Source organism: Carcharodon carcharias, chromosome 4 (genome assembly GCF_017639515.1).
Source record: "Carcharodon carcharias isolate sCarCar2 chromosome 4, sCarCar2.pri, whole genome shotgun sequence".
Taxonomy (NCBI): domain Eukaryota; kingdom Metazoa; phylum Chordata; class Chondrichthyes; order Lamniformes; family Lamnidae; genus Carcharodon; species Carcharodon carcharias.
The window spans coordinates 120,103,587-120,115,970 of record NC_054470.1 but is presented as its reverse complement, the minus strand read 5'-3'; the positions used below and the strand labels follow the sequence as shown (position 1 = coordinate 120,115,970).

The window sequence follows — 12,384 nt, the reverse complement described above, 5'->3', positions numbered from 1 at the left end:
ATATGGGTAGAAGTAAAGAAAACAAAAGGGGCAAACACACTGTTGGGTGTGTACTATAGGCTCCCAAACAGTCAGGGAGAGATAGAGGGCCAAATATGTAATCAAATTTCAGAGAAGTGCAAGAATAATAGGGCAGTAACAGTCAGGGATTTTAACTACCCAAATATTAACTGGGATAGTTTTAGTGTGCAAGGTAGGGAGGGAGCAAAATTCTTAAGTTGCTTCCAGGAGAAATTTTTTAAGCAGTACGTAGAAAGCCCAACAAGGGAGGGGGCAGTTCTGGACCTAATATTCGGAAATGAGCCCGGGCAAGTAGAAGGCGTATCAGTAGGAGAGCATTTTGGAGATAATGACCATAACCCAGTTAGATTTAAGATAGTTATGGAAAAGGAAATGGTGGGGCCAGGAATAAAAGTTCTAAATTGGGGAAAGGCTTGGGCTGACAAGTGGCAAGTAACATTCATGTCACACAAGTGTCAAGCAATGATCATCTCCAACGAGAGAATCCAACCAGTGCCCCATGATGTTCAATAGCATTACTATCACTGAATCCCCTGTCAACATTCTGGGGATTACCACTGACCAGAAACTGAACTAGACCAGCCATATAAATACTGTGGCTACAAGAGCAGGTCAGAAGCTAGGAATCCTGCAACAAGTAACTCACCTCCTGACTCCCCAAAGCCCATCCACCATCTGCAAGGCACAAGTCAGGAGTTTGATGGAATACTCTCCACTTCAAAAACAGAATTACCTGGAAAAACTCAGCAGGTCTGGCAGCATCGGCAGAGAAGAAAAGAGTTGACGTTTCGAGTCCTCATGACCCTTCAACAGAACTGATCTTTCTTTACAAGGAGAGGGAAATATAATCTGGTTTAAGGGGGGGGTGTGTTAGGATAGGAGCAGACCATCAAAAGATGTCACAGATAAAAGAACAAAAGAACACAGAGGTGTTGAAGTTGGTGATATTATCTAAACGAATGTGCTAATTAAGAATGGATGGTAGGGCACTCGAGGTATAGCTCTAGTAGGGGTGGGGGGGCATAAAAGATTTAAAAATAATGGAAATAGGTGGGAAAAGAAAAATCTATATAAATTATTGGAAAAAAAAGCAAAAGGAAGGGGCAAGAAACCGAAAGGGGGTGGGGATGCAAGAGGGAGTTCAAGACCTAAAGTTGTTGAATTCAATATTCAGTCCGGAAGGCTGTAACGTGCCTAGTCAGAAGATGAGGTGCTGTTCCTCCAGTTTGCGTTGGGCTTCACTGGAACAATGCAGCAGGCCAAGGACAGACATGTGGGCAAGAGAGCAGGGTGGAGTGTTAAAATGGCAAGCAACAGGGAGGTTTGGGTCATTCCTGCTGACAGACCGCAGGTGTTCTGCAAAGCGGTCGCCCAGTTTACGTTTGGTCTCTCCAATGTAGAGGAGACCGCTTGGGAGCAACGAATACAGTAGACTAAGTTGGGGGAAATGCAAGTGAAATGCTGCTTCACTTGAAAGGAGTGTTTGGGCCCTTGGACGGTGAGGAGAGAGGAAGTGAAGGGGCAGGTGTTACATCTTTTGTGTGGGCATGGGGAGGTGCCATAGGTGGGGGTTGAGGAGTAGGGGGTGATGGAGGAGTGGACCAGGGCGTCCCGGAGGGAACGATCCCTACGGAATGCCGACAGGGGGGGTGAAGGGAAGATGTGTTTGCCTGGATGAGTGCAGCTCGCACAACACTCAAGAGCCTTGACACTATCTAGGGCAAAGCAGACTGCTTAATTGACACCACATCCACAAACATTCATTCCCTCCACCACTGAAGCACAGTAGCAGCAGTGTGTACCATCTACAAGATGTACTGCAGGAGTTCACCAAGGCTCCTTCGACACCATCTTCCAAACCCACAACCATTACCATCTAGAAGGACAAGGGGAGCAGATAGATGGGAACACCGCCACCTGCCATGTCCCCTCCAAGCCACTCACCATCCTGACTTGGAAATATATCACCGTTCCTTTACCATTGCTGGGTCAAAATCCTGGAATCCACTTCCTAACAGCATTGTGGGTGTACCTACACCACATGGCTGCAGCGGTTCAAGAAGGCAGCTCACGAACACCTTCTCAAGGGCAACTAGGGATGGGCAATAAATGCTGGCACAGCCAGCGAAGCTCACATCCCGGGAATGAATAGAAAATAAATACTGAGGGTTTAATACGACACAGTCCTTCGAGGAGTATAAAAAGTGCAGAGTGGAACTTAAAAAGGAAATTAGGGAAGCCAACAGAGTGCATGAGAAAGCATTGGTAGAATAAAGGTAAACCCAAAGGGGTTCTCTTTAAATATCTAAAGAGCAAGAGAATAACTAGGGAAAGAGTAGGGCCTGTTAGGGACCATAGAGGTAACCTGTGTGGGGACCCAGAAGACGTGGGTGCAGTCCTCAATGAATACTTTGCATTGGTCCTCGCAATGGAAACAGACGACACAGGTGCAGACATCAGGATGGAGGACTGTGAAATAGTAGAGGAAACTAACATGAGAGAGAGGAGGTACTAGTGGGTTTAGCGTCCTTAGAAGTGGATAAATCTGCAGGCCCAGATGAGATGAATCCCAGGCTGTTGAGGGAGGCAAGGGAAGCGATTTCAGGGGCCCTGGCAGAAATTTTCAAATCCTCTCTGGCCACTGGTGAGGTGTCAGAGGACTGCTAATGTTGTCCCGTTGTTAAAAAAGGGAGGAAGGAGTAGACCAGGGAATTACAGGTCAGTCAGTCTAACCTGGGTGGTGGAGAAGTTACTCGAAAGAATTCTGAGGGACACAATATATTGCACTTGGAGATTTACTGATTACTTGGGGATAGTCAGCATGGATTTGTTAAGAGAAGGTCGTGTTTGGCAAATTTGATTGAATTTTTTGAGGAGGTAACCAGGAGTGTTGATGAAGGTAATGCATTTGATGTGGTCTACGTGGACTTTAGCAAGGCTTTTGGCCCCTCAGGGCAGACTGGTCAAGAAACTAAGAGCCCATAGGATCCAAGGCAAAGTGGCACATTCGATCTAAAATTGGCTGAGAGGCAGGAAGCAGAAGGTGATGGTAGAGGGATATTTCTGTGACTGAAAGTCTGTTCCAGTGGGGTTCCACAGGGCTCGGTGCTGGGGCCCTTGCTGTTTGTGGTTTACCTAAATGATTTGGACTTAAATGTAGGGGGTATGATCAAGAAGTCCACGGATGACAAGAAAATTGGTAGGGCGGTAACTAGTGAGGAGGGTGGCCGTAAACCGCAGGGGGACATCAATGGACTAGTCAGGTGGGCACAGCAGTGGCAAATGGAATTCAACCTGGAAAAGTGTGAGGTAATGCACTTGGGGAGGGCCAACAATGCAAGGGATTACACTATGAATGGTAGGACCCTGGAAAGCACTGAAGATCAGAGGGACATTGGTGTGCATATCCACAGATCCCTGAAGGTAGAAGGACAGGTAGATAAGGGGGTTAAGAAGGGATACCAGATACTTGCCTTTATTAGCCAAGACATAGAATACAAGAGCAGGGAGATTATGATGGAACTGTACAAAATGCTGGTTACGCCACAACTGGAGTACTGTGTGCTGTTCTGGTCACCACATTATAGAAAGGGTGTGATTGCACTGGAGAGGGTGCAGAGGAGGTTTACCAGGAAGCTGCCTGGGCTGAGCTATGAGGAAAGATTGGATAGGCTGGGGTTATTTTCTTTGGAGCAGCGAAGGTTGAGAGGGGACCTAATAGAAGTGTGTAAGATTGAGGGGCATAGATTGGGTGGATAGGAAGGCACTTTTTCCATTAGTAGAGGTGTCAATAACCAGGGGGGCATGGACTTAAGATAAGAGGTAGACGGCTAAGAAGGGAGTTGAGGAGAAATTTTTTCACCCAGAAGATGGTGGGAGTTTGGAACTCACTACCTGAAAGGGTGGTTGAGTCTGAAACTCTCGTGACATTTATCTAGTATTAAGATATTCATTTGTGTTGCCATAGCCTCCAGGGCTGTGGGCCAAGTGCTGGAAAATGGGATTAGTGTAGTCAGATCTTTGTTCACTGGTGTGGACACAATTGGCCGAATGGCCTCCTTCTGTGCTGTTGGTGTCTATGAGTCTAAGACAGCTCTCACTATACAGGCTTGATAGTTAAAAGAACTCCCATTCATGAAAGTTCGTTCTCTCACTGGCACCTGTAGCATTGTTTGTTCTATTCTTAAATGAGCTGGGGATTTAATTATCTTCAGATCATGACAGTTAAACAGACTTTATTCACCCTTCAAGAGCATTAATATAAATTCGTGACTCCCACAGTGCATGTTAAGGCCAAACAACAGCCAAAATGGGATCTGTTTAAACTCCGTACCTCGCCCCCTTTCCCCTATTGGCAAAAATTGCATCTGTTGGAAATGGAAGCGGGACTTCCACATCCAGGTCCCGCCCACCATTTTTGAATGTCCACAGAGTCTTCCCAACTCAAAATCCAACCCAATCTTTTGTGTTCACATAATAATCTTGGTTCTACTTTTTTATGTTATGATGCGGCAGATGATGTGTGCCAGGTAGATCAAATCCACGCGGGGAACTTAATTGCGCTATCACAATGGTTTTGCAATTTGTATTTATTTCGAGATGTGTGCACTTAATTCAGAAGTAATAAGTCTATCAAGACATTAAGATTTAAAAAAAAACTAAATTAAAATATTAACAAAAGAAAAGATTTCAAGCACATACATAAGACTACAATTACTACTATAATGATTCCTAAAATTCATAATGAACCTAATTCCCAGCTACACACCCTTTAAGGCAATGGTCCAAAAATAGAGTTTAGATTTTAAACATATCTGGCAAATTAACACAATACCCTCGACAGTAGAATTCCAAATGGCTTTTCTCCAGCTTCAGTTCCAGTGGACAGCAGACTTATGTACAAATACTGGAGGCATCATTAAGGCTATTTCACTCACTTGTGAGATTTCACATGGCCTTTTCCTGACACATAGCCTCATTCTCCTTTATATATATTTCTCTCTTTTTAATATGAAAATTCTATTATTTCATAGGTCTTTGAAACTGTACCTTCCTTACAATATAAAAACTTTCATGTTCCTACCATTTGTCAGTAACCTTTGGGAAAATAAATGCATTCCTTAGCTTTGTTTTTCTGGCTTGTTGTTAAAAAATCTCCCTTGATTTATCTAAAAATGCAAATTCCCTTCACACCTTACATGGTAAGCCAACATCCATGCTTACTCATTAGCATATCAAGCACCTAGCTTCTTTTTATGAGTTAAACCTTGTAGTTGACTTGACTCCAAATGTAATTAAATCACAACACAGACAGGCCCAACTATACTTACCCCCATAAACCTACTTTACAATAAACCAGAAAACTATTATGAAAGTTTTCATGCTTCCATGACTTTGAGCTCTCAGAATTGCTCCCATCACCTTTGTCACTCCAAAACTCCAATACTAAAAATGACAATATCTACATGGTGTGATTGAAATAAAGAGCAAACTACAGTCTGGTCCAATAACAGGGAAGTACCTCCAATGGAGTTCATTCACAACAGGGAGGGTATATCAGGTTAGACCTGTTGAACAGATGAGTCTAGCTAGAATCTATGGGATAATTCCATATTGAGGATTCTCAGATGGCATCAATTGGCACTTGATTGAGACAACTTTAATGGCCCCCATGAATTTCCTGTTTGAATAGTAATAATGGAGCATGATATTCATTCATCCACTTAGCTATGTACTGTTGGGTTTAACATGGGATTAGCAGAGTTGGGGAAATAATTACAGAAACGTCTGCAAACACAAGAATGATAGCCTGTTGCTCCCCATGCTGAATTTATTCTGGATGAAAATTAAGGCATTTGTTTCCTGGGGAAGTGAGTTTGTTTAAGCAATGGACATTGATTTAGTTCTAAGAGCCCAAAGCCAGTTTTTGTATTCTTGACTGGCAGGCAAAATGATCTTTTAATGTTTATTAGGCTACTATTATCACTTCTCAAATCCAGATCTATACTGGTACAGTGCGAAAACCCAAGGCAGGATTGAAAACTATTACTGCTATTATCCAGAAATGGGCAGTTCGATGCAGAAACCATGTCCATCAGCCATTGAAATTGGAATTTAACAGCCTAGTGTCTAAAATCCTCGGCATGACTAAATACAGCCAATTCTGTAAGTTATAAAGTGAGACCGCATATATCTTGTTTTTGTTTTTACTCATTTTGAAATAGCCCATTGGCTGATAATGCTTCGTAGAAAACCCATCTGTAGCCTAGTCAGAAACATTAAATAACTAATAGCCACTTGGTAGCACAGAATTTGAATATTGCTGAAAAGAAAGACATGTTGCCGACACCTTTCATCTTGCACTCATCAGGACAAACACGAGAATACCAAATTTCAAATGATAACAATTTATATCATGGGAGAAAAGGGTGCCAATTGGTTGACTCATCAACTCTGAATAGCTGAGGCATTGCCACAGAGAAGCCGAAAGGGAACTATAGGCTCCCCAAGCTCCTAAGTAATTTCAAGTAATTACATCAAGTACTGAGGACTCAAAATACATCTGGGAGAAATTAGCTGATGATTTGGCATTCTGGCCACTTTTTATAGAGGGAAGCAAGGACATCTCCCATGCACAGCTTGACATGACCTCCTTTCGTGCCACATACATGATTCTCTATGACGAATTAGATAAGGGACAGATGTGTGCAGAATGCTGAATGAAAATTCATTTTGTGTGAATTCTGCCCAAAATGACACTGTAACCTTTTTTTATTATTCTTCCACAGGATGTGGGCGTCGCCTGCAGGGCCAGTATTTGTTGCCCATCCCTAAGTGGCTTTGAACTGAGGTCATTTCAGAAGGCAGTTAAGAGTCAATCACGTTGCTGTGGGGCTGGAGTTACCCATAGGCCAGGCAGGGGAAGAATGGCAGATTTCCTTCTCTAAAGAAGATTAGTAAACCAGATGGGTTTTTACAACAATCAATGATATGTCATGGTCGCCATTACTGAGGTCAGCTTTATATTCCACACTTATTAGTTGAATTTAAATTCCACCAGCTGCCGTGGTGGGATTTGAACCCATGTCCCCAAAGCATTAGCCTGGAACTCTGAATTACTAGTCCAGAGACATTATCATGATGCTACCACCTCCCCAATTCACATAATGAATTTCAAATAGCACTAACATCCACTACGTTCAATTTATTGTATCTGCACCACCACCAGTCCCCATTCAAGCCACATTCTATTTAGCTGCAAGTTCACCAGTTGGTAGGAACCAGGGTGAAGAAACATATGAACATACGAACTAGGAGCAGGAGTAGGCCACTGCCCTTCAAGCCTACTCCGCCATTCAGTAAGATCATGGCTGATGATTGTAATCTCCCATCTATCTTAGATAACCTTTCACCCCATCGTTAATCAAGAATCTATGTAACTCTGTTTTAAGAATATTCAAAGACCCTGCTTCCACTGCCTTTTGAGGAAGAGAGTTCCAAAGACTCACGACCCTCAGAAAAAATCTCATCTCTGTCTTAAATGGGTGACCCCTTATTTTTAAACCGTGACCCCCTAGTTATAGATTCTCCCACAAGAGAAAACATCCTCTCCACAACCATCCTGTCAAGACCCTTCAGGATCTTCAAGGTTTCAATCAAGCCACCTCTCACTCTTCTAAACTCCAGTGGATGCAAGCCTAATCTGTCCAACCTCTCCTCACAAGACAACCCGCCCATTCCTGGTTTTAGTCTCGTAAACCTTCTCTGAACTGCTTCTAACGCATTTGCATCTTTCCTTAAATAAGGAGACCAATATCGTACACCATACTCCAGATGTGGTCTCGCCAGTGCCCATACAACTGAAGCATAACCACCTTACTTTTGAAATCAATTCCCCCCTACAATAAACGATAACATTCTATTAGCTTTCCTAATTACCTGCCGTACCTGGTTACTAGCCTTTTGTGATTCATGCACTAGGACACCCAGATCAGAGGCCATTGACAATTATACACAAAAGATAATTTGATCTTCATTATAAAAGTGGTTTCAAGTTTCTCTGCACAAAGGATTGTGATTGTTGCACACCACTGAAGCTTCAAGACACACATAGTTTACTGACTTACACTATGTTTGGAGTTTGTAAAGACATTTTCAAAGCTGAAAGTTCAGAATTGTTGATTGCTACCATGAATGATTTAAAGCAGAAATCAGCCAATTGTGGATCCACTATTAGTCAATGTGTACTGAAGTAAAATTAAGTAATAATCTCCATTCATCAGCAATGTAGATAGCAGTTGATGACTCTTGGCTGCATTAAATGCTAAGGGGACAAGTAGAGACGTTTAATCGACATGCAAAAGCAGCTTATTGCCGAGAACATGCAAGACAACTTGAAAGCATCACTTTACAATACATTTAAGGATATTAAACTTTATACACCATCAAAGCTGCTGCATGTCAGAGAATACAAGATCATGTCAGTGTACTGTGACTGAGTTGCAGTTAGCTGGTGCATGTCTGCATACGAACCACAACAGTCACATAATGCATTTATGATGCTGCAATCAGCTTATTATACAGCAAAATAAATGAAAAGCTCCTTGAAGAGCAGCAATTGTCTGCTGTACCTTACTGAAAATATTAGCTAACAACATAGTCTAAAAATCCATTATTGCAATAGGTTCTCAATGTTGTTATAAAGTTTGCAATGCATCATTCTTTAATGATCATAAAATATACTGTGTGCATTTGGCGAGTTTGTAAAAGGTTGAGTTTTCAATTAGGTTGAACATAAATGTGCATTTTTAATATTAAATGAACTGGTTAGGGGAAAAAGACTTCATTTTTCCTACAGAATGAACTATATGATCTACTTACGTGATTTAGTGATAACATCCTGTAACTCAGCCATAGAATCAACTATTGCAGCCAATAGGTCAGAACTGGAAAACCATTCAACAGCCTGGGTAAAGCGGCTCTGCTCACTTTCCTGTCCTAGCAAAAATGTGACAAAGCAACATGACAGTACATGTAGTAACAACAAAAGGCACAGACCAATGTGTGTACAGAAAAATATAAAATACCTATACTAAGCACTGTATAAGGTTTTGTTAACCATTCGTGTGAACTCCAGTAGAGAAAAGGTTTAATTTGAATATGGAACATTCTTTGCCTTAAAATTTCATCGGTGTTTATTGTACACTTTGTAGAAGTGGAATTGTATTTGCTTTCTTGGATGTACTGTTAAATATTGCTTAAGTCCTCACCACGTGACATCTTGCCTTTTTCAAGCAACCTGTTAACAAAATAATTTTCTGTATCAAAAGCTCAATTTCACTAGAACAGATTTTGAAAAGTAAATAAGATGATTTAGCAAATCCAATCTAGATGAAGATTGAAACTTCCGCTTTCTGGTGCCTATAAAAATGGAGCTGTTGCAACAGTTTCCAAAATAGAATTAATTTGCAGTACAAAATGGTCTATTTTGTGGAACTAAGTTAAAACAACAGGACAGCTTGAAGACAATGAATCTGTCACGTTGATTTTGAGAGAATGGAATTATGGTTTGTTGTTGTTTTGAGTTTCTATTAGTTATCCACTTGGATACAGAAGTTGTGGTTACTCCCACTTGTGGTCTGAGCATCTCACTGTGCCCATACAGTTCAATATCAAATTAAATAAGCATATAAGCAAAGGGATGAATGAATCATGACTGGCACAGATCTGCGTAACGTGCAGCCTGTGACCACAAACCATCTAGACTTTGAGGGAATGGAATCACTTTGTCTCTCAAGAGATGCCAGGCTTGAGAAACTGGAGTAAAGTCGAGAGCACCATGGATCCGGGAAAAGACCACTATGCATGCAAATTCAAGTACTCTCTCTTCCTGCTTTGCTTTGTCTGTGGGAAAAGATATGTGGATGTTATTTTTGGTAAAGGGAGCCATACTTACTGTTGTACATTTTATATATTTGATTTTCGCCATACCAATATAGGGATGACACTAGTTTCAAAGTGTGCAGGAGCTTTACAGAATGTTACACAATGCCTACTCCATGTTTCAGCTCATATTCTAGTAGCTTCTGCGTCAGTTTACTTTTCTCTGAGTCTGCACACAGAATTAGCTAATCAAACAGTGAACATAGATCAGTTACCAGACTTACATAATCAGGACAATTGAACCACTGAACATTACACCTACCTCTCTGATACAATGAACGATGAACTGGAAGATGTTACTAATGTCATCTGCCTCAGCCAGGAAGGAGTCTTTAACATTAAAGTTAAGGCCACAGCAACCTCGATGGCTACTAGCTATGCTGCCCATGCTCTTCTCCAAGGCTCAGGTTGTGACTGTAGCAGGCTAAATAGTGCCATCCTCCTTGGTGAAATGGGACAGCTGGGACATTGCTCCTCCAAGAAGTTCATGTCAGAGAACTGTTCCCTGTAAACCCACTTTGGGGAAAGCCTCCAATGCCGTGCTCTCCTTCTCCCTCTTCAACCTAGTCCTGATCTTTCATGTGTTTCTCGCTGCTCCCTCCTCCTCCAGCCACAAAAGCAGCCAAGCAAATCACCCAAAACTGCAGTAAACTGTTTATATGGCAGCCAAGATCAGTTCAGCTCAGGATGAGCTTCTCAGCAGGTATAAATCTGTTCACCAGGTCAGGAAAAAAAATCAGAAAAATGCCCAGGAGTTGACCAGCAACCTCACATGACAATCCATCAGCTAGCCTGTGTGTAATGGGTAAATCCTTGGAGATGAAGAGTCCTTCCCGTCTGTTAGTTCCATGGGTTACTGGGCAAGTTGATCACAAGTCAGGCACTGGGGCAGCCCAATATCGCAAGATGGTCCTACAACAAGCAGACCCAAATTTTAATCCTTCAGTCAGTGATTTAAGCAGTTCTGGTGTGCACTCCGGAAGCTGTGAAGCAGCAATTTAAGTATGTGATGAAAGACCCACCCCACTCGCCATGCTGGATGCTTAGACACCTGTGTTAAGATTGAAAAATGGGCATGCAGTGATTAAATTTATAGGTCTGTGTGGGAAATAACCTACCCTGGGTCAGTGTGTCACTTTTCCCAAGAACAAGAAACAAGAATAGGAAAAGAATGTATGCCTAGGGCACAATCCAAACTAAGATTAAACAATACCCCATTCAAGGAATCAAGATCATTCTAAAGAAGTTACATGGATTAATAAAATGTTTAGTCAAGCTCAATTCCTTGTCACAAACAACTCATTTCCTTGTGTGGCTAACATTATCAAGACTCCTGCCACTTGGCAATTGATATCCAATGGCTGGTCTACATTGGGATCCCAGGGCATCAGTTACAAATACTTTAGTTCTTATTGCAAGGGTGGAAACACTATCTTAGATTTTCCTTGAAGAAAAGTTCCTTTACAGGCCAATGAACAGTAATGCACAAATCCAAGAAACAATACTTTCGAAACTATCAATCTTAAGAATGCTTTTTGGATCTTCTCATTGACTTATCACCCACATTCTACAGGAATACAGAGATCATTTCAGTAAATGCTAGAACCGCATAGAAGTTGTCCATTTAGTCCATCATGTCAGCTCTTTGAAAACACTACCTGATTTTTTTTTTTAATTCATTTTATGGGATATGGGCATTGTTGGCTAGGCCAGCATTTATTGCCCATGAGAAGGTGGTGGTGAGCTGCCTTCTTGAACCACTGCAGTCCATGTGGTGTAGGTACACCCAAAGTGCTGTTAAGGGAGTTTTACTCTCCTGCTCTTTCCCCATAGCCCTGCAATTTTTCTCCCTTCAAGTTCCAATCCAATTCCATTTTGAAAGTTCCTAACAACTCTTCACTCACCATCCTTTCAGGCAATGCATTCCAATGTCACAGAAACTCACTTTTTTTTTCCTCGTCTCCACTCTGATCTGTTGCCAATTGCCTAATATTTGTGCCATCTGATCACTCCCTGTCCTGTCAGTAAAAGCAGTTTCTCTATATTTTTAATAAATACCTTTAACAAATACAGATACTTCCATCAAATCTACCCTGAACGTTCTCTTTTCTAGGGAGAACAACTGCAGCTTCTTCAATCTCACCACATATATGAAGCTCCTCATCCCTGGCATCATTCTAGTAAGCATCCTCTGCAATGTCTCGACATTCTTGCTAAAGTGTGGTGATCTGAATTAGACACAATACTCTATGTCTGGGTCTAACCAATGATTTATAAAGGTTTAGTATTTCTTCTTTCTTCTTTATGTTTCATACCTCCATAAATAAAGCTAAGCAACCATATACTTTTATAATTCTTGGTAGTACAGAACTTGAGTATTGCTGGAAAAAAAAAGACAGACATGCTGTTGAAGCTTTTCAT

The 12,384-nt window shown here is 41.6% G+C and overlaps 1 protein-coding gene across 2 annotated transcripts in view; it reads right to left on the bottom strand.

Moving 5' to 3' along the window:
* Positions 1 to 12,384, bottom strand: part of LOC121276941 (coiled-coil domain-containing protein 171-like) — a 229,031-nt gene that overhangs the window by 115,145 nt on the left and 101,502 nt on the right. For both annotated transcript variants that reach the window (XM_041185646.1, XM_041185645.1), the window contains exon 17: positions 8,902 to 9,018. In XM_041185646.1, the coding sequence (XP_041041580.1) occupies positions 8,902 to 9,018 (117 nt within the window). The remainder of the gene's footprint in view (positions 1 to 8,901; positions 9,019 to 12,384) is intronic.